This window comes from Apostichopus japonicus, chromosome 8 (genome assembly GCF_037975245.1).
Source record: "Apostichopus japonicus isolate 1M-3 chromosome 8, ASM3797524v1, whole genome shotgun sequence".
Lineage (NCBI taxonomy): Eukaryota > Metazoa > Echinodermata > Holothuroidea > Aspidochirotida > Stichopodidae > Apostichopus > Apostichopus japonicus.
The window spans coordinates 15203215-15224451 of NC_092568.1; the positions used below are offsets into that span (position 1 = coordinate 15203215).

Here is a 21237-nt window from a genome sequence, read left to right on the forward strand (position 1 = left end):
CGATGTTTTAGATGCTTACGGTTTTAAAATACGAATGTGGGAAGAGTGACCGATATAAACATTTCTAAACTAATCGAATTGACTGACCGTATATATATATATATATATATATACTCATGATATGTACCTGTCGACCTAAGGTATGATCCATAGTTTCCATATATATATATATATACATATATATATATATATATATATATATATATATATATATATATATTTTTTATTTTTATATTTTTATATGTATTTTTTTTATTTTTTTTAGCCATCATTTATTGTTCATCTTTTGCAACAACACCATTTATTCCATATTTTTCCTTAAAGTACATAAACGCAAACATTCTGCATTAAAACCTTAATGCATATAAACCAAACAGTAATGGCATCAGAGCAACCACTATTCTTCAAATAAAAATGGGTAAGTACTAAAAGTGGCCTTTAAGGTCTGGAACGGAAACGGCCCACGTAACTTGTTCTTATGTAATTAATGTTCCCCTTGTAGTTGAAATTTGGACTTATACAAAAATTCGTTTACAATTAACGTACCGATGCAACTTTTCACTACATAGCATGTACGTCTTTCTTTTGATGCACATATTTTCTAAACTCTGTGTTGTTTTCATTTCATATATGATAAACTAATCTTAGAAATTTCCGCCTGAGATGATCTATAGACAGATTGTGGAGCGGCCATGCACTTCCCGTGTACATTTCGTAAAGTGAACAATTGGATAACGAAATTTGACTGAACATCATGAATATAAGAGTAAGCAAACAGAGATGCTCCTGCAGCTACACATGTACTGGTTCCAGCTGCTCAACAGAATTCTTCTCTGAAGTGTAAATCATATTAAGTATATCAAAACCAATATAGGTAGACCGTCAATTTTGTATCGTAATGTTTATATCACCAAATAAATTTAACACGTTTCACTTAACCCGAAGGCCAATATGTGTTAACCACCTATAACTTTGAATCATTGTTTGGTTATTTCATGTTCCTGTTCTTCACCCATAATAAATAACAACTTTTACAGCTGAAAATTAAATACAAGAACATGTATAAAGCGCATGCATGTACAATATTATGATACGATACAAACTTCAAAGTGTATACTAATAAACCCCCATTGTGTGATTCAAATTTAAATGTAGTTTCATATTTCATTATTTGTGGCACAGATATAGGACAAGGTCATAAACAAACAAAAAATTAACTAGGAGTAATTTGTTATCGCTTTATTTCAAAGTTTTGCACCGTGGTGTTGCCCACAATGAACTGAAAGCAGCCAAATAGAACTAATTTAACAACAGATTTAATATTAATTATTTGTGTTCCGTTTGGTACATAGGCCACTAGATTGTAACTCTCTCGCGGAACCAGTATGATGTCTATAAATCCGACTTATTGTGCTTTACCAAATGACTCTAACAGAATATAGAACAGATCATATAGTATTTATTAATATGGGCTGTGTTTGGACAGGATCAAACAGAACCAGAATCTAAGAAAATATGGGGAATTACAGAGTTACAAGTTATAAGATATAGGACTCCTAGCTCAATGGCTGATTTCAAGCTGAATGTTTACAATAAATTCAGTATAAAAGGAAAATGAAACTGAGATAAACTCATTCCTTAATCTGAGTACCGCATACCGGTATAAGAAGAAACAAGAGATCAGTTATTAAATTTAACTGATGAAACTATTCCATCATGCATTCGATGCAACTTTTAACTACATAGCATGTACGTCTTTCGTTTGATTTTCAAAATTCTGTGTTGATGTGCATCTCATATTTGATAAACTAATCTTAGAAATTTCCGCCTGAGATAATCTGTAGACAGTTTATGAAGCGGCCATGCACTTCCCGTGTACAAGTTTTATAATTAATGATTGGATAATGAAATGTGGCTTAACATCATGAATATAAGAATTAGCAAAGAAAGATGCTCCTGCAGCTACACATGTGTTGTATCAAGCAGTTCAACAGAATTCTTCTATGAAGGTGTAAATCACATATCAAAACCAATTAACATAGACCATCAAAATTTAATATCGAGATGTTTCAATATCACCAAATAAACTCAACACGTTTCACTTAACCTGATCGTCAATATGTGTTAACCACCTTTAACTTTGAATCATTATTTGGTTATTTCATGATCCTGTTCTTCACTCATTCAAGCACTTCTACAGCTGAATATCAAAGTCAATAAAATGTAAGTTAACGCATGTGAGATATTATGATACGATACACACTTTAATTTGTATACTAGTAATCTACCATTCTGTGATACACATTCAAATGTAGTTTCATATTTCATTATTTGTGGCACAGATATAGGATATGGTCTTAAACAGAACTTTAACTAGGAGTAAGTTGTAATCGCTTTAATTCATAGTTTTGCACCGTGGTGTTGCCCACGTGAACTGAAAGCAGTCAAATAGAACTAACTTAACAACAGATGTAATATTAAATATTTGTTTCTGTTTGATACATAGGCCACTAGATTGTAATTCTTCCGCGGGAACCAGTATGATGTCTAAAAATCCGACTTATTGTGCTTAACCAAATGAGTCTAACAGAATATAGAACACAGCAGATAAGTATTTATTGATATGGGCTGTTTTTAGACAGAAGCAAAAAGCACCACAGAATTATACAAGAGTGGGTGGGGGATCACAGAGTTACAAGTTATAATATACAGGACTCCTAGCTCAATGATCGTAAGACAGTACAAGCATGGAACATATTTATGAGTTAACGATGTTGAAAAAACTTCTTTATTTTCTGTAATACATTTCCATTACTTTCATTTTTCTTTCTCATTTCTGTGTACGTAGTCTTACATTTTTCAAATGGATCGAATCCTGGTTCGGCAAGAAGCTGTAGTGTTTCTGCTTTCTGGCGCACTTCTTCTAGTTGTTCTTTGCGATCTTTCCACCCCGGTAACATCTTGGATTCCTCCGACATAATCATAATGTCAATGTATTCTACAGTTGACAATGGGTTTGGCTTCAGTGCAATTTCCTTCAAACGTTCCAGACTCTTCCTTACCTCATCCGTGTAAAAGAGCACCTTGAGCTGTACCAAATCAAAATCCTCCATGACTTTATTTACCAGCTCCTCCGCAGTTAACTTTTTGCCACTCGCTGCCTTGTACCTGGCTTTCAAATCTTCTGACGTCTTAAGCTTCTTAACTGGCACAATAACACATCTGTATGTCATGTTTTTGTGAACGTTCCAAAAGCAGTGTTTAGGACACACCGTGCAAAATCCTTTAGTTATGTCCATTGCGGCACAACTCTTCTTCTGCTCATCATCGGGGATGAAACATGGATAATGGCAGGTGTAGTTACATGTCAGGCAGTTAGTAATAAAAGTGCCAGTGGGGATGTCCTCCAATTTCACCGTGTCTTCAGTAACAGTGAATGTAAAATCCTTGTTCATCTCAATGTCAACTTCGTGCCTGTGTAGAACATCTACTTCAATTCGAAGCTGCTCAAGCTTAGTCAGTCCGGTCCTAATGTGCTGGTGTATGCCGGCGACATGCGTTTCCAGACTTTGGCGTTCATTCAACACATCTTGAGTAAGTGAAATACTCTTCGCTTGTGTGGTTTTGAGAGTCTTGAAAAACTTCAGAAAGCTTTTTTCGCCCATTTTCCAAAACATTTCATCAAAATCGTTGTCATCGCTGTCTTCGCTGTTACTCCCTGACACGTTACCAGTTTTCGTAGGCATATGTTGGTGTCTGTTTCCTGATTCTTTTTCAGCATACAAAGCAGAATTATTGAATTTGAAGTAATCCTTTATAGGTATCGCTGCCATCTTTACACCCTCCAGAACAGGTGGTTTCTGTCCATCTGCAAATGTCACTAACAAGAAAATATTATCCGAAATATCTTTGCCAAAGAGTGACAAGACCTGATCGAAGATAAATTGCTGGGTTGGTGTCAATCGTGGTAATGACGCTTGAGTTACAAACCCGATAGCGTCGATGTGGTCTAACCCTTCGTCTCCCTGGGTTGTAAAGAAAGTGCGTACTTGCTTAGTGATCTCTTGATCCCGTTTAATGCCACTTGTGTCTCCAAACCCCGGAGTGTCGACTACTGTTAACGAATAAGGCACTTTAAAACCCTCTTGATGGTGAAGGGTGTAGGAAGTTATCCATCTCGTTTGGCTCTGAGCTTGGGTACGCTGTTTGGCTTCCTCTTCATCGACGATTAGTTGGAATCTAAAGTTGTCTTTCCAGTCTACGCCAAGCACATGGTTCACCAATCCGTTGATAAGGGTAGTTTTTCCAGCACCAGTTGCTCCAACTACCATTATGACTTTTTCGGTACTGACGTTGCAACTTTTTCCTAGTTCACACTTTCGAATTTTCTCCTCGTGATTGCTGAAAGTTTGATTCAATTTAAGACGATGCCTTGCTGGATTTCCTTTCTTTATCTGTTTGGAGTCAGCCAGCAATTTTTCTTTCATAACTGTATTCGGTTTGGGCCTCAAAATATCACTGACTTCGCTTTCTTCTGTGTCTCCCTCTTCAAAACGTGCTTTAACTTTAAAGTTATAGCTTGAAGTTGCTCTTAGATTAGAGAATGTTGCCTCTTCTCCACTTTGAGGATCAATTTCCTTGGAAAATGTTCCCCCAGCAGATACATCGGTCACCGAGATCATGTAAGAACTAAACTGAGCGTTTGGGGCAATATCTTGGGGTTTTGACCACCGAACGACGACATCATTTGGCACTTGATGAAATGCATCTGGTTTGCCCGGTGCTGTTGCGGGGAGAGTTCGTGCGAAGGAACAGGAGCTCCACTTGCTAACTCCTATTTCGCATGCAGCTCTTACCTGAATTTCGTAGGCTTCGCCTGACTTTAAATTTCTAATGGTGTACTCCAAACTGTCATCGCCGACTTGGACCGTACTTGAGCAACTGCCTTTTACTTCTTTGTACAGCACTTCGTAGTTAGAAATACCGTCACTGCCGAATTCGGGTACAGACCATTTGATCTCGAGTTTGTCATTCACCGATCTTACGAGTTTGGCGCATCCTGGTGCGCTTGGCGCTTGGTAGTTTTGGTGAATCACAGTGCCATTCTTCATTACTGTAACATACACATCGGGCTTTCCACTGCCATCACTGTTTTCAGAAAAGTTAAACTTCAACCGGCCATCCAACTGGTTGGCTTCCACAAAATCTTGAAATTGTTCCGCTTTTTGCAATGTGTTTTCAAACGATTGTGTACAAACAGGAACTGTTACCGCCTTTCGCAGAAATCCACTCTTCATGTACTGGAGATAACTTTTCATCATCTTTGTCAAGGAAATCTTCCCATCCATATTTACGTGGAAGCAAACAATGAAGTCACTATTATATACATTACCCGACGAAGACCGATCTGGGAGACAAGAATCTTCGGAATAAGATTTGGGAGTGGTCGCAAACGAGCTTTGAGAATCCACAACAGAGGACAGCGTGGTCTTTGCTAGAGATTGTGGCTTGTTTGCCGGACGTTGGGATGAGCGAGTGCCTGGAAGGTCGATGTTTGAAGTATTTCTGGCCGTTTTGGAAACATCATGACTCAGTATTTTCAGATGAACAATCTTCTGTTGAACCCAGTTGTCTAGTTGATGTTGTCTGAACGGAGACTCCTCCTTCTCTCGCAAAACTGTTTCTAAAGCAATATCTCTCAAGCTTCCAGTTCTTATTCGTGTGACTATTCGCCCAGTTATTTCTTGAAGATGTTGCTTGTATGATCTAAGCAACTGCAAGAACTCTTCGATATCCCTCTTCACATCAGGGAATTTCTTGATAATGGCCATACTGCCCATGTTGCTACAGTCGTTTATTAACTTATTCAAATGATTGTTGGTGTTTTCAAGTTGTGATACAATGTTCACACTAACATGGCGCACAGGATATGCTGCGAAAGAATCCATTTCGAGAAGTGGATACAGTAGATACTCAACTGCTACTGCTGGGTTCCTCTTGCCATCCACAGAGTGCGATAAAGTATTGAAAAGCTTACCTGCGTCTCTGTATCTATTTGAGCAGTGTGGAGTAGGGAAATCGCTGTATAGTTTAAATCTTATGCCATTCGTTTGCTCTTCTAACTCTCTTGGCAACGATAAGCGTCCCGTCCCATCTGATTTGATCTTCGGAAGTTTTGCAACGGCCTCTTGCAAGCTCATCGAAGACCCTTGGCACTCATCTGAAAGCAGACTATCGAAAACGAAGAATGCTTCACCTCCATATTGAATACCGCAAACAACGTGGGTCCCAATTCCGTTTGTAAAGACTTCAGGACACAAAGTCTTTTCTTTTATCAAATTTTCAATGTCCAGTTCTTCAAATTTAGTAGTACATTTGAAATGTAAAGTCACTTTCTCGTGAATGTTAGATGGCACTTGGTCATACAGGTATTTTGATGAGCCGGATAATGAAACTAAATTAGTCAGGATGCTTGCTTTTAAGTCGTTGTCAACGTGAAAGAGCTTGAGCTTCATGTCAAACGTGACATTTGTCAATATATCGTGTGTAGTGTTCCTCTTTGTACGTGTTTTAAATGCTTTCGAGATAACGTCACTGCTCCACAATGATTTTCTTGCTATTATTCTTTCTGATCTGCAGTCGTACAGCTCCCCGAGAGAAAATTGCCTACCCAAAGCGTGTAAGGGAATTTTAGAAGAACGAATTTTCGTTTGATCCATATTCAAAGTATATGTTTCCGAAATATCTTAATTTAATCGTTAACCAAGGATCTGCATAATAAATACTACTACGCAAACTTATCATAGCCTGACCGCTTAATTGTTACTTTATATTATACACGCCTGATTTGCATCATATCTCTTGATGGTACACTTGTTTGGTTGTCGTGATAACGTCGGGTGATATTCCTACCAAGAAGTGTGTATCAGCATGGACTTGCGACGTACTCCTGAAAGATACCATAATATTCAATAAATAATACGGATGTGCATGGATATATGAAGGGAAACACCACTGGTCATTATTGGTTGATGACATATATTTAAATTAAACAAGTGTTACCATGACTGCATTGTGAACCTTTACAAGGATGATGCCCTTCAACAGGCTAAAATGTTGTCTGATAATTTCCACTTAAAATTAGTCGGCACTTTAATACAAGAGGCACTTTAAAACAATTGGTTCAACACAAAACAAATAAGAACGCAATTGATGAATGAAACATGACGAAAATAGTTAAACACTGTAGCAGGACGTATATTCTTGTTTTCCATCTTGCCCATGAGTAATATTTAGAAATGATGTTTTACATTCTTAATCCTTGGAACGTTTATTCAAAAAAAGATTTCTGCACAATTAAGTTGTTCATTGTCATATCGCGGTTTAATTGAATCGCTGTATAACTAGCGAATACTGTATGTAAGATTCCAGTTTCGGAATAGGAAATTCATAGTGACCACGTTACTACAATAAGTTAGCCATAAAACCATTGCGATGAACAAATTATACTTACTAACGTAATTGGAAACGTCTTATACCTATATAGCATTTCTGTAAACAAATTGCCTTAAAAGCGCTTACGTTTTGCATTTCTTGAATGCCGTGAGAATGGTAGGCTACGGCAGAATTACAACATGAACGACTACCTGGAATGAGAAAGAAGCAACGATCAGATGATTTAAATTATTCTTAGCTGAATTCAATGTGTAACTATACTTTTAAATACATCTAATATACTTAAGCTACGACGGTACATACGGATATTCCAATAAGAGTAAGAGTGAGATGTAGGAGAGGTAGAAGGAGAAAAAAAGCGACAACTACATGACTTAACGTTGAATGAAGTATATTCATTTGCAGAGGATAACTGCATAGGCAAATCATTCTCAACCTGTCACGTGTATATATATATATATATATATATATAATTTCGTAATGAGTTGGAAAATCAAGAACAATGAAAAAACTTTCAGTCTCCATCGGGATTCGAACCACGGGCCTTCCGCTCTGTACGCGAGCACCCTAACCACTAGGCTATGGACGCTGATTGTATTTCCAGAGGTTCGAAACCGGTAAGGAAGGTCGTAATTCCACTGTAGGCGTTTGTCACCTGTATTGAACAATACTAGTTCTGTTTTTGATGACATATTTGCCTTACTCTAGAGATCAAACATGATGCTAACCAACTCGAAATCATTTGTCATTCCTAAACCGGATCTATATATGTATATGTATATATATATATATATATATATATATATATATATATATATATATATATATATATATATATATATATATATATATATATATATATATATATATGAAAATCGTAACGAGTTGGAAAATCAAGAACAGTGAATAAACTTAAAAAACTTAAATATATATATATATATATATATATATATATATATATATATATATATATATATATATATATATATATATATATGGTCTCGAACTCGACCGAGTCGCCGGGGAACATGACGCATTTCGGTATTAGACCAGGATCTAAATGCGAACTGCACTAGGCCTGTGTCCTTCGATGCGACACTTCCATCTACAGATAAAATGTTATACACGCCGACCTGAAATCTAATTGTTACCCCAAACCTAGTACCGTAACTCGTACAATTTTAATCTAAAATAAAATCCGCATGCGATTGGAGAATTGAGCATATCTCCTGTGAATATCATGTAGTGGAACCAACGGCGTATCATGGGCGGGGGTGGGGGGGGGGCTGACGCATCACTTCTTGAGATTGTTTCCATGCATGAAAACGCGCGCCCAACAACCCTACGGCTCACCCCTCTAATCGCTTCCCGATGAGTTACTAAACTTAATTAATGACCTTCGCCCGTTATACCAAGACCTTGACAAAATCCGGCAACACACCACTTCATCAACAACGAGTGATCGGGTTGTGTATTGGTGACGTCTAGAAGTCGTGCACTGACCTATATTGAGTGTGAACACTCCCGATTTTGCAATTTCCCAAGATCAGGCCCCGAAAAATCCTAAGGACACTGTACTGTATGGATATCTAGCAATATCTAGGGAAATTAAATCCCAAAATCTTCCCTAGACTCTAACGAGAACAGATTGCACTTCCGTCAACAAGGGTAGATCACATGAACCAAGACCATAAATTCAACAAAATGTAGCGTTTTATGCCTTTCTAACTACGAGCAATGGTTCCACAAAATAATTTGCAGCTGTATTAATATCGAATCTGAGCATCACGCTGAAATGTGAACTTTATATTTCGTTTAAAATCCGATAGTAAACTGTTTCCAAGTTTCATCTGCACTGGCCGTCTCTATTACATATAGCAGTGAGTTCCGCGAATCCTTCTTTTATATTGCCTCGTCCATATAACCTTCAATTTAAAGATGTCTAGCGACAAGTCAACTGCATACCAGTTACGGACAGCGAAGAAAAAATTCCCAACAAACTGACCTAGCTTCCTCGATAATATTAGAGTTCTTAAATGGTGAGGTATTCAAAACAATTGTTCAAACATGTGTTGAGAAGGCATTAGAAGCAAAGTTGCACGTGTACAAATTTATGAGACAGAATGATATGATTGAGGGTCAGCTGCATGATGTACAGTGCAAGTTGGATGAAGTTGTATCGCAAAATAATCTCTTGAATCCAAAAGTAACCGATCTAGAGGAGAAATGTAAAAAGATGGAGAATGCTTTGAATGAAATGGAACAATATTCCCGACGTAATTGTTTGAGATTCATGAGAGTAGCAGAGACAAAGGATGAGGACACCAACGCCGTAATTAAATCTCTTGCAACTACAAAACTTTGAGTAACCATTCGGGACGAGGATGTTGACCGTTCCCACCGCATTGGAAAACTTAATCAAGATGGTAAACCAAGGATCATTATTGCCAAATTTACTCGCCACGATGTGAGGGACCAGGTGATACGCTCCCAGAGAAAATTAAAAGGGATGAAAATGGCCATCCAGGAAGACTTAACGGCCGGCACTTTGGACTTACTTAAGAAAGTTGAAAAACATCAGAAAGTGAAGGCAGTTTGGACGGTGGATGTAAGAACCATGGCTATTGTTAACAATGGACAATCTGAAACTAAATGAGGATACGATCACTTGGTGATCTTCGAAACATTTGATCTTTTGGAACTTCTTCGTGAACCATCACTGTATAACTTTAATTTATGGACACTCATTTTAAGCGATCAAGTGTAAAGCTGTGCATTTTTGTTTATATGTATTGTTAAAGGATCCGAGCTGCCACTCCAGCTCTTGCGTTCCGATAATCCTATGAGAATTTCGTTTTTCATTGTAAGTTATCTTTAAGCCTCTTTACTATACCTTTATCTTTTTCCTTCCTTTTTCTTTTTTGTAAATTACTATTCATGCCCGGTACAAAAGAACTTAATTATTCCGCCTTAAGTGAACCTGATAGTAATTACCATACTTATGAGGTTAACCCTACTCATGAGAATATTGATCCCGATGTCAACTTTAATGATTTTTTAACTGCCCATACACGTGTAACTAACTGCACATACACGTGTAACTATTATGTCGTCAATGAATTTAACTCAAAGTCTGGCAACAATTTCTTTTTACTTCTCCACATTAATTCAAGAAGCTTAGGATTTTTTTTTGACAATTTGTTCAGCTTAGTTAAATCACTCCATAACAATTTCACTTGTATCGGTGTGTCTGATACGTGGATAAAAGAAGATACCCCTATTCATCTCCGTCAACTCCCTGGTTATTCATTTTTATCAAGGTCACGTTCAAATATGAGAGGTGGGGGTGTGGGCTTTTATGTTAATGATTCATGCGTTTATAAAGTCAGGGATGACTTAACTGTTTTTAAAGAGGGTTGTTGCGAGTCACTTTTTCATTGAAGTTGAAAACCCGTGTGATACCAGTAGAACCTTGATAAGAATTATTTATCGTCCTCCTCATGACAGTAATTTGATTGATTTTATGGATAATTTTGAAAATATTACTATTGATATTTGCAATGAGGGTAAACCAAATTACATTCTTGGGGATTTTAAATTAAACTTACTTGAGTCACGTAATTATAATGTTCGCAGTTTGTTAATACTGCTGCAGTTTCATTCTTCAGACCTTTAATTAACTGTCCGACGAGAACTTCAAAAACTTCATTGCTTGACAATATATTTACAAATGTTACTGATAAGATTTCTATTAGTGGTGTTTATTGCATGGTATTTCAGATCATTTTCCTATGTTTTGCTTAACGTCAAACAAATTTACTCCGCAAATGATAGAACCAACAAATTTAAGCGTAATATGTGCCCGATTAATTTAGATAAGTTTGTACACAATCTTTCTATGGAACCTTGGAGTGGTGTTTTTGATAGTTACGATCCCGACACTGCATATCGTACTTTTATTTCTATCTATTCTTAGCATTATAACAATAGTTTTCCTTTAGTAAAAGTTAATTAACGCACTCCAAGAAAAGACTGGAGTACTTCTGGCATTGTAAATTCATGTCATACTAAAGACAAACTTTATAAAAAGTATATCAAAAAGGCTAGTCAAGAAAATCGTGAGAATTACATTAGATTTAGGAAAAGTTAACCAATGTTATAAAAATTGCTAAGAACCATTTTTATTTCGATACATTTAGATCATCTAATCACAAAAGAAAATGGGACTGCATTAATTCTCTCATCAAGGACAAAACCTCCACTTCTTCTGTCACTTCGTTGAAATTGGATGAAAATTGTGTTTCTAATCCCTGTGAAATTACTAATGCACTTATAGATTACTTTACTAATATTGGTCCAGATTTAGACCGTGATATTCCGGTTGGTATACAGAACCCCCTAGACTATATGTGCCAAGCTAATCCCATGAATTGTTTCTTTATAATGCCTACAGACGAAGTGGAGGTTTTAGATTGTATTTCAAATCTAAAAAATTCAAGCTGCGGTTATGAAGACATTAGTCCTAAAATTGTTATATTATCTAGTTCTGCTATTTGTAAACCTCTCGTGCATATCATTAATTGTTCTTTTTTCCAAGGTATTGTTCCTTCTGACTTGAAAATAGCTCGTGTAGTTCCGGTATTCAAAAGTGCCACGCGAGAGAGCGTCAGTAAATATAGGCCTAGATATGTCTTACCTTCGTTTTCAAAAATCTTAACTTGTTTATAATCGTTTATATTCTTTTTTAATGAAACATGATCTATTATATGATTATCAGTTAGGCTTTATGCCTCAACGAAACACGTCCCAGGCTATTTTAAGTCTTGTAGATTATATTATTGAAATTTTTGAAATTAAATGTCTAGTTGGGGGGATTTTTTAGATCTCTCCAAGTCTTTTGATAAGCTTGACCATTCATTCTGTTAAAAAAAAAACTTGATAAATATGGCATAAGGGGAGCTGCATTATCTTGGTATAATAGCTACATTCATAATAGATGCTAATATGTCTCTTTATCTGGCGCCAATTCTTCGAAGCAGGCAATTAATTGTGGTGTCCCCCATGGCTCTATTCTTGGACCCTCATTGTTCGTCATTTATATAAACGACCTTCCTAATGTCACTCCAAAATTTCACTTTATTTTGTATGCAGATGATACGAAATTACTATATAAAGGTCGTGATATAAATACTCTTGTAGCTTCTCCTATTTTTTTTGTATCACATAATCGTTTTCATGCTTACAATACCCGCAATGCAAGTTTACTCTCCGTTCCCCATTATTCACTTGCAAGTAGTCAACATTTGTGTGCCTACGTAACGTACAATGAGGCAGAATTTGACCATAAATGTCTACCGTGTCAAGTTCTTTCATACCCCTAAATTGACACATTCGTCTTTAATCTTACTGTAGTGAAGGCCTAAATATACATACATTGACTTTGGATGTTGTTTGCTATGCTGTGAGCCTGTAAGCTCAGACAAGGCAGGTCCCAGGGAGAAGTAGTATTATATTGAGGTTAATTACGAAGGTGCGTCAATTATGAAGCCTTTACTATACATACAGTACAGACACCAATACGTGTGCATAAATGATGCGTGGCGAATCAAGCTTCCAACTGCGAAGGTAAGCTTTAACTTCTTAGTTTATTTTCATATAACCATTTGCACATGTCTTGCTGGCGATCCAACGGGACGCCTAGCACACTTCAGAAGACATCGCCTGCAAATCCTTTACAGTTTCATTGAAATAATAAAAGAACAATAATCATCATTTTAAAGGTTTCTCACTCCCAGTTGTTCATCAGTGCATTAGCCTAGCTTAAGGCCTGCGTGCTAGTAAAAGTAGTCAGTGCATTAGCCCAGGGCCTAGGCCTACCTGCCACTCACTTTACTGTTCCTATATCATCTGACATACATAACTCAGAGTTACCCCTCAAGTAGCCCAGATGGTTGGTTGCACATGTAGGCCTATGTCCATTTTGTTTGTTATTGGCCTAACTAACTTATCTGGTTTTAAAAAATTACAAAACTATGGTTGTTGTCATGTTGTTACATGTTTCATTTACTGCATTGTTACTGTTTTACTTTTAGTTGACTCTAGGCAATCATACAAAACATATAAAAAATCCCTCAATATAACCCAAAGACTTGCCTTCTCTACATAAGTTTACCTAGTCGATATATATATATATATATATATATATATATATATATATATATATATATATATATATATATATATATATACTCTCTGGTGTGTTGTCCGACCAAAATATAACACCATGACCAACCGAAAAATTCTTCCTTATACTGCAAGCACTCCACGTATACTGGTAATTTTTGGCATATGCAGTTCTAGTGTATACTGCACATAGTGGGCAACATATCGCCAGCTGTAACTTACCTATAACGAGACTCCACAGAAACTTTCCAAGTCATACGAAACAAATATATGAAAATTAGAGCAGCGATTGTCTCGATGATTCCGCCAACGAAAGGAGAATGGTACCTTTCCACAGCTACAAATGTTCACGCCTTGGTAGTTAATGTCAACTCCCATCGAATTTCTAGTAATGTACTGTCTGCATGACGTTAGTTGCTGTTAATGCCTATCCCTGTGCAATACCCTCTACTAAGTAACATGCCTTTGTTATGTATCCTTCTTAATTTATACAAGTATTAATAGAGAGGGGCTTTTTACGGAAGCCCAGAGGTTCGGTCGTATGCCACCATTTTTGTTTTCGGTGATAATCGTAACCTATGCATACATGCAGGCGGATGAGTATGGGTAAGTGGGCGCGTGTGTGGGTGCATGTGGCGTGTGAGTGTGACGCCTTGCTTGTAAACACGATATCTCAAGAAGGAAACTAGGACCAATCTCATATCGTGTGTAGGAGTACCATGTTGAGTATGAGAAGCCTATTGTTTTCAGAGAGGGTCAGAGGACATTTGGAGTCAGCATAGTTCAAATTGTGGAAACCATGTCCCATAATCTACCGTATTTCCAACCGACCAGCATATTCGATAGCATGTGCGTTACGCCTCGTTACAATATGAGAGGTTGTTGGCAATTGAAAATTATGGGCATTCGTAGAATCCGAATTCAAGAAGTCGTGAAGAAACTGCTTATAGCTATACTTTGTCGCTCACCGCATGCGTAGTTGCATGACAAAGGTTTTTACACACGACATTGCTATTGGAATGAACGACACCGATGTGAATCATAGGAATTAGGCCGACGATAAATCTTTGCTTCCGCTGTTGAACTTTCCGTCGAATTTCGCAATTGTCGAAATTCAGTGCCTTATACAAACTTCAGGTTTAGATGTATTTACTTTGGGGAAATGACCAGGCGCCGTTTACGAAAATTACTGTCGTCTTGTTAGATTCTTAGATTTTTGTATCTCAATGCGAATTAAGTGAGTGTGTAAAATGGTTCGCTATCTGACCGTGCGTTATGTACGGGAAATTGTCATGTGGGGAGATTGTTCACAAACTTCACGGCGAATTTAAAAACATATAGCGAAAGCATCCTTTATAATCAAAATAACAATTGATTACAGGGAACGGTTTCAGCTTACGAATTACGTAATGCGTTTTAAAGACATTCATTCATAAGTTGTGTTCATATATTAATTTCTCAACAATTTTTGTTTGTTTTGTTAAACGTCGATATCACGAGGGCTTGGTTATGCGCAGGCAACCCCTACACAGTGGAGTATAGTTCCAGCGACCCAGGTAGACTACTAACAATAAACATTGGACATCCCATCTGAAGTTTAGATATAAAAGCATTATATTAATATAGCCTAATACACACACTTTACCAAGTTGTAGGCGGACAGCTTTATTCCGAGTTTCGTGGTAATAAAATTCATAAGTTAATGACGCAAGACCCCTTAGAGTTAATCCACAGAAGACCAATGCACGATTATCTGTTATTTTGTAACGTTACGTAGCACCATATATCTGCCCAAGTGCCTATAACCTTTGTTCATAGAAAGTATTGATGATGTAGATCTGTACTATGGAGACTTGAACAGCAATCATAGTGCCGAATGAATTTTGCGTTTTGACGAGTAGATTGTTAGTCACGGTCGCCAATAGCGAGTGCTTTTAAAACATATTTGTCGAGGCGTGAGAAGGACCCTGTTGTCTTTGGTAGAGAGCAATATTTATGCTGTATACAATAAAAGTTTCCATCTCGGTCATCAATTCCCAATATGATATTGTTTTGCATATCTCAATGCTTTTTACTGGACTTCCTTGAAGTATGTTGTTCATTCTGGCTATACACTACAGCCCAGTTTGTCACATTCATATAAGATTATTCATGTAGCATCATCGACACTACATTTCAGTTTTGCTATCTGGTTTTCTCTACTTCTTACGTCACTGCCGATCGCCACCTTGCATGCTGAATTATAATCCTATACCAGATCTACACCACCTGGGGGAATATTATCGTTTGGCTTTAGCTTTATTTTACTTTCATGCCATGCAGTGCATACTTTAAGCCGAAATAATCGAATGTTCACAGCATGCTTTGCTGTGGAGATTCTCGTAACAGGAAAATGGAACAACTGGGGGACTTTGGCTGGTACAATGGTACTATCTTACAAAACGAAACCGAAAGAGATTTCAGTTACGGCATGTTGCAATAGAAAGATATGAGATGATAAAAAATGATTAATCATCGATGTTTTGTTTGTTGTGCAACTAATCATCATTTTCAATTGTGATTAATGGTATGTATTTGATGTTATTGAAAATAACAAATTGGATTTATAAATAAATTGGACTTAAACCAGTGGGAGTCTCTGATATTCTTATCTAAATCGAGTGGTTATCTACTCCACTCTGTACCGAATAAACTGCGGTGATGGTGTTCAAACATATTGTTCTTCCACGTATCGAGCCATGCAATGTTTATACAGATGTTTTATCACCATTTTGGTAATATTTGGTATTGTTCTCCACCTCTCATATCATTGACTGTTTACTAAGTTGTGATAAAGTATCTAGCTTATTTAAAACCCAATGCCTTACTGAAACATGCATCGCACAAAGCACTTTAACCTAGTCAACTGTGTCATTCTAAGAACAATGACAGATTAAATACCAAGCTAGTTACTGTAGGTTAGTTGGCCTTGACAACAAATTGATCAATACATTCCCAAAGCGTGTAATGAAAACGACAAAGAGAAGGTTGCCAAGATGAAGCGGGCATTAGCAACAACCAGATTCTCGATGATCTATGCCGAATTCCGTTCTTCTTTGGTATGTTTGCACAAAATACGGTAGTTAGTTACTAACTTCTTTCGCTAAACGATTATGTTTCCACAGTCACATGAGAAATGAATCTCTGGATGTGAACACAGCGAAGTATTTCACAACATGAGACTGAACACAGTGAACTTTATTAATTTAACCTGCCCTTGGAGGACTCGCTAAAGAAAATCAACAGCTTTCATGGAGAAAGATGAACTGTACAGACGAATTGTTCCAGACTGTTTTGAGCACTATCTTTCGGTTGATGCATTTGTACAACAAAAATAGCTGTGTTTAATAAATGACATGGAAACTGGACATGAGGGCGTGGGGTAATGGCTGTTCTTAGTTACCACCATAAGATATAACCGGTGCTGTGGCCGAGTGGATAAAGGCGGTGGCACTTGAAGCAATGAGGCTTAGCATTAGGGAGGTTCCGTGTTCGATTCCAGGCCGGGTCATTGTAATGTGGGTTATTCATCCAAGAGCAATTTGCGATTTTCTCAGCTGAAATTCCTTCTTCGTTGAAACGATTCCAAATTTGAATTAAAATGTTGAACTGAAAGCCACCCGACCTGTTAGTTGTAATCAATAAGCCCTTGCGAGTTTTTCCACATTTTGGGTCGCATAAGCGTCTTAAAGCCAACTGCTGATTTTTTTATATTATTATTATCATTATTATTATTATTTTATTATGTGAATATTATGCGGCGCATGGAATAGTCGACCTTTCAAAATTCAGGAGACAACGGTATGCTTCAGGGTTTATGTAATAAAATGAATCCATTTGATATCCAATACGTTTATTGAATTAGTTTTGGGATTGATCCTGCAGTTGGGGAAGAAATAATATCGCACTTAATGAGTAGAAAAGACTGCGATAGCATTGTAGCCATATGTGTTAAGGAAAGAGGTTGTGAAGTGACAGGCATCAGAACATGACGTAGTGTAACCTTCGGCACCACCACCATGCATGTTATGCATAGTGGTGGTGCCGAAGGTTAAGTTTGTTTTGTCTTTTCTTAAATTCACGTAAGTGAGACTTAAAATTATATTAGTGGTTGTTTTAGCAACATTGACAGTACCGATTCTACAGTCAAATGTGAAACCCATAAGGGCTTTAAAGCAATTAAGTTAGATCAAGTGATTGATTGAGTGATTGATTGATTGGTCAATTTATCGATTAATTGGTGAATCCATTGATGAACTATATCTTCTACAATGATGTGGGTCTCATTCACTTTTGCTGTTGTGAATTTATCCACGTCATTAAATAATCGTTAACTTTATCAAGCGTGTTTTTGCCTTCATTGTGTCAGATTGAGCACAGAATGTGAAGATCACAACATGGTTTCAAAAGTGAGTGGTTTACTGACCAATGTATCAAGTTATGTTTAAAGTTCAAAGTCACAAATTGGCGAACTTGTAATTGTATGATCAACCTGAGAGGGTACTTATACCCGAATCTAGGCTATTCTACTTTAGCGTGTTAGGATGCCGTAGCATTTAGTACAGTCATTACACGTGCTGACGTTAAAGATAACGTACAGTAGGCCTACATACGATAACATTGGTGATTGCCGTGTTTATGAACAAAGCCTGTGTAAAGACGTTACCGAGTATTGCGTTGTATTTTATGTGTTAAAACAAATAATAAAACAATTTAAAGCGGGTATCGTCTAGGAGGGTTGCCAAATAACGTATCGTGTTGACGCAACAGAGTCAAAGTAAAGTCGTCACAGTAAAGTCGACAAAGTAGAAAGTCATCTAGTGATAGGCCAAACATTCGAGTAATTAAAAGAGATAAGGTTTCTTTGTCTAGGTCATTGTTAGATTAGACTTTGGAAGTACAGTAGCATAATTTTGTAACAAAAATTAGTACAGTGTCATTACCACATAACTTGGACCTCAAGGGTAATTTGAAGAAGAACTGGGAGAAAATTCAGTTTGTTTTTGTATAGGTATGTCACTCTAACTGAGTTGGATAAAACAGATGAGAAAATCCAGGTGGCAGGCAAAATATGTAACATGTACAGGTTCTGAGGCGTTGGAAATCCACAACAATTTGCCGAATGAAATGCAGTAGACCGTACAAAAATGCAAATATAATGAGCCTATGGGAAGCTTACTGTATTGGGCAGACAAACGTAATCTATGAGAGACACACGTATAATAACTGCACTCAGGAACAAAATTAAATATTTGGCGAATTTGTTCGACTGAGAATTTCTGCATCCTCGTGCAAATATGGCACACTAAAGGATCAAATGATTCGAAATCGTATGATGTATGCGGCATAGCTAGTCGAAATACTCAGAAATAAATTATTGCATACAGCAGATTTGGATCTCCCAAAATGTATCAACATCTTTAAGACGGCTGAAGTGGCTTCAGCACAAATAAAATATATGAATGATCAAAGTGCTGAAGTTCATGCTGTCATGTACAACCCTAGGTCAGATGCCACAGGTCAATTCATGGGTTGAAGACTGTAGGTACTGCGGAGGAGGTTATGAGGCAGATAATATGAAATTCCAGCATATGACCAATCTTGTTCGAAATGTGGAAATATGAATCATTTCGCAGTGAAATGTAAAACCAATTGGAAGTCAAAGAAAAAGACAGATTTTCATGAAAGTCATAAGAAATCAGTCAAAAAGGTTGACTTGAGTAGTGAAAGTACTGACGAAGAGGCACAATTTGCGAGTGAATCAGTTTTATCTGTAACATTTCAGGAAGATGTAACATGTGAGAATCCGCCCTTTAGTAGCACGGACGTTCACTGATGGCACTGGCCGTTTCTGCACCATTCAAGGTTATTAGTTTGGAAAGTGAGCTTGTATATTACGTAACTATTTCCCTCGCAAGTAGCGTGATTCACCTTATCCATGCAGGCAAATTAAACATAATTTTTACGTTTGATGATTGTTTAAATATTTTAAGAGCCTTAGCTGGATCATTTATACCATATTTAGTGGTCGAATTAACCAATTTGATGCAGTATTCATCAAAATAGGTCAGTTTGAGAAGTTAAATTCTGATCTGAACGTTCAAATTGTGCCGATCTCTCAGCGTGCACCCTCCCGAGAAGAAAAACCCGCGTATTCAGTTCCGGCGCGACCAGCGAAACCCGCCGATCGTGAATCTGATGCACTATAGCGTTGTAAACACTTTGCCTTGGTCTAAAGATTTGGTCGCTATCAAGTTAAAATTGGAATTAAATGCCCTTATTTGTGTCTTGGCCCTTTGATCAAGTAGAATGGTACAGAAAAGACTTTGATTGAAGAGGTGAGTACTACGCTATGTAGCCTAGAACTTCTAGTTAGAACTATGCTACGCTATCTAGCCTAGGCCACAGGCACTCGTAACGTTATGTAGGTGTATAGTATATAAACACGGAGATTATATACTATACACCTACATAACGTTACGAGTGCCTGTGGCCTAGGCTTGACCTGTAGCACAATCACATCACTCCAATCCTTGTTTCGTTTCAGGTTAGACAAACTTACTAATTAATACCCGAGCGAAGCGTAGTCGAAACGTTAGTTAAGATTATCTAAAATGTTAGGCCTAAACGATTCAAATGCTAAGGAAGCTTAGATATAGGCTAGGTTCTATGCCTTTGTTTATGTTTTGCATCCGCGAAATTTGTAGCCATGCGCATCACAGTATTTTTTGTGTATTATAGCATAGGCCTAGCCTAATACTAATAGTTATACTACTGAGAACACTAGCCGAGGCCTACTTGTAGTTGTATTGCAAGAACTACAGTACAAGCTTAGTCTAGAACTACAAGTAGTGTGAATGAGTTAAACAATGTTTGGACAAGTAAATACTTTAAGCATTATAATCGGTTCTGATCTTTTGTGCATTCAGGTTTTTTTCTCTGCCATAGGGTCATTGATGTGTATTTGACTGTCCCTCCTGATGCTTTCTTTTCTACTACTGTTAGTTTATTACAAGTTAAACAAAAATATAACTTATCTAAACTTACGAGGCTAGGCCGGGTCTTACTAGCCGTGACCTAGCCAAGGTGGAGCCTAATTAAAATCAGTATTCACTTAAAATCCGGTACTTTCCAATTGTTCTCAGTTATTATCAATGAACAATCACGGTGACTGATGTCTAGAGCTGAGGTAAATTGACCAAAGGTGTCCATATTTGAATATCTGGCATATATAGGGCCAATGCCATTTTGATGCATGCACAAAATGAGTGCATCCATCCTAGTAAACTCTAGGCTCTGACTAGGCTAAGCCTAGTTCCATGTGCCAGGTCAGTTTTTAGTCTTTATGGCTTGTAAGACCGTTTGTATAGACCTACAGGAAAAAGCACTTTGCTTATCATAAGAGTTTAAGTTGGGCTGACATATTTTTTACCTAACGATAATTAGTAGTTGTTCTGAAGTCCCTACTGTATATTCTGGTGTTACTGCCTGCCACATTGCAGATAAACTAATTGTTCTGTTTAATAACAAAATACCAAGATCTCTCGCTTTATGGCAAGG

The 21237-nt window shown here is 37.2% G+C and overlaps 1 protein-coding gene across 2 annotated transcripts; it reads right to left on the reverse strand.

Annotated features, from left to right (window-relative positions):
• Positions 1–232: 232 nt before the first annotated feature.
• Positions 233–14091, reverse strand: LOC139971802 (uncharacterized). 2 transcript variants are annotated; one of them, XM_071978543.1, is made up of 3 exons: positions 13861–14091; positions 7582–7646; positions 233–6949 (listed from the first exon to the last, which is right to left on the reverse strand). In XM_071978543.1, exon 3 carries the CDS (start codon positions 6717–6719, stop codon positions 2766–2768), a length of 3954 nt encoding a protein of 1317 aa, XP_071834644.1. In that variant the 5' UTR covers positions 6720–6949; positions 7582–7646; positions 13861–14091; the 3' UTR covers positions 233–2765. The 2 variants fall into 2 exon arrangements, with proteins under 2 accessions (XP_071834644.1, XP_071834645.1); XM_071978544.1 differs by having other exon boundaries at positions 7514–7646.
• Between the last annotated feature and the right edge of the window lie 7146 nt (positions 14092–21237).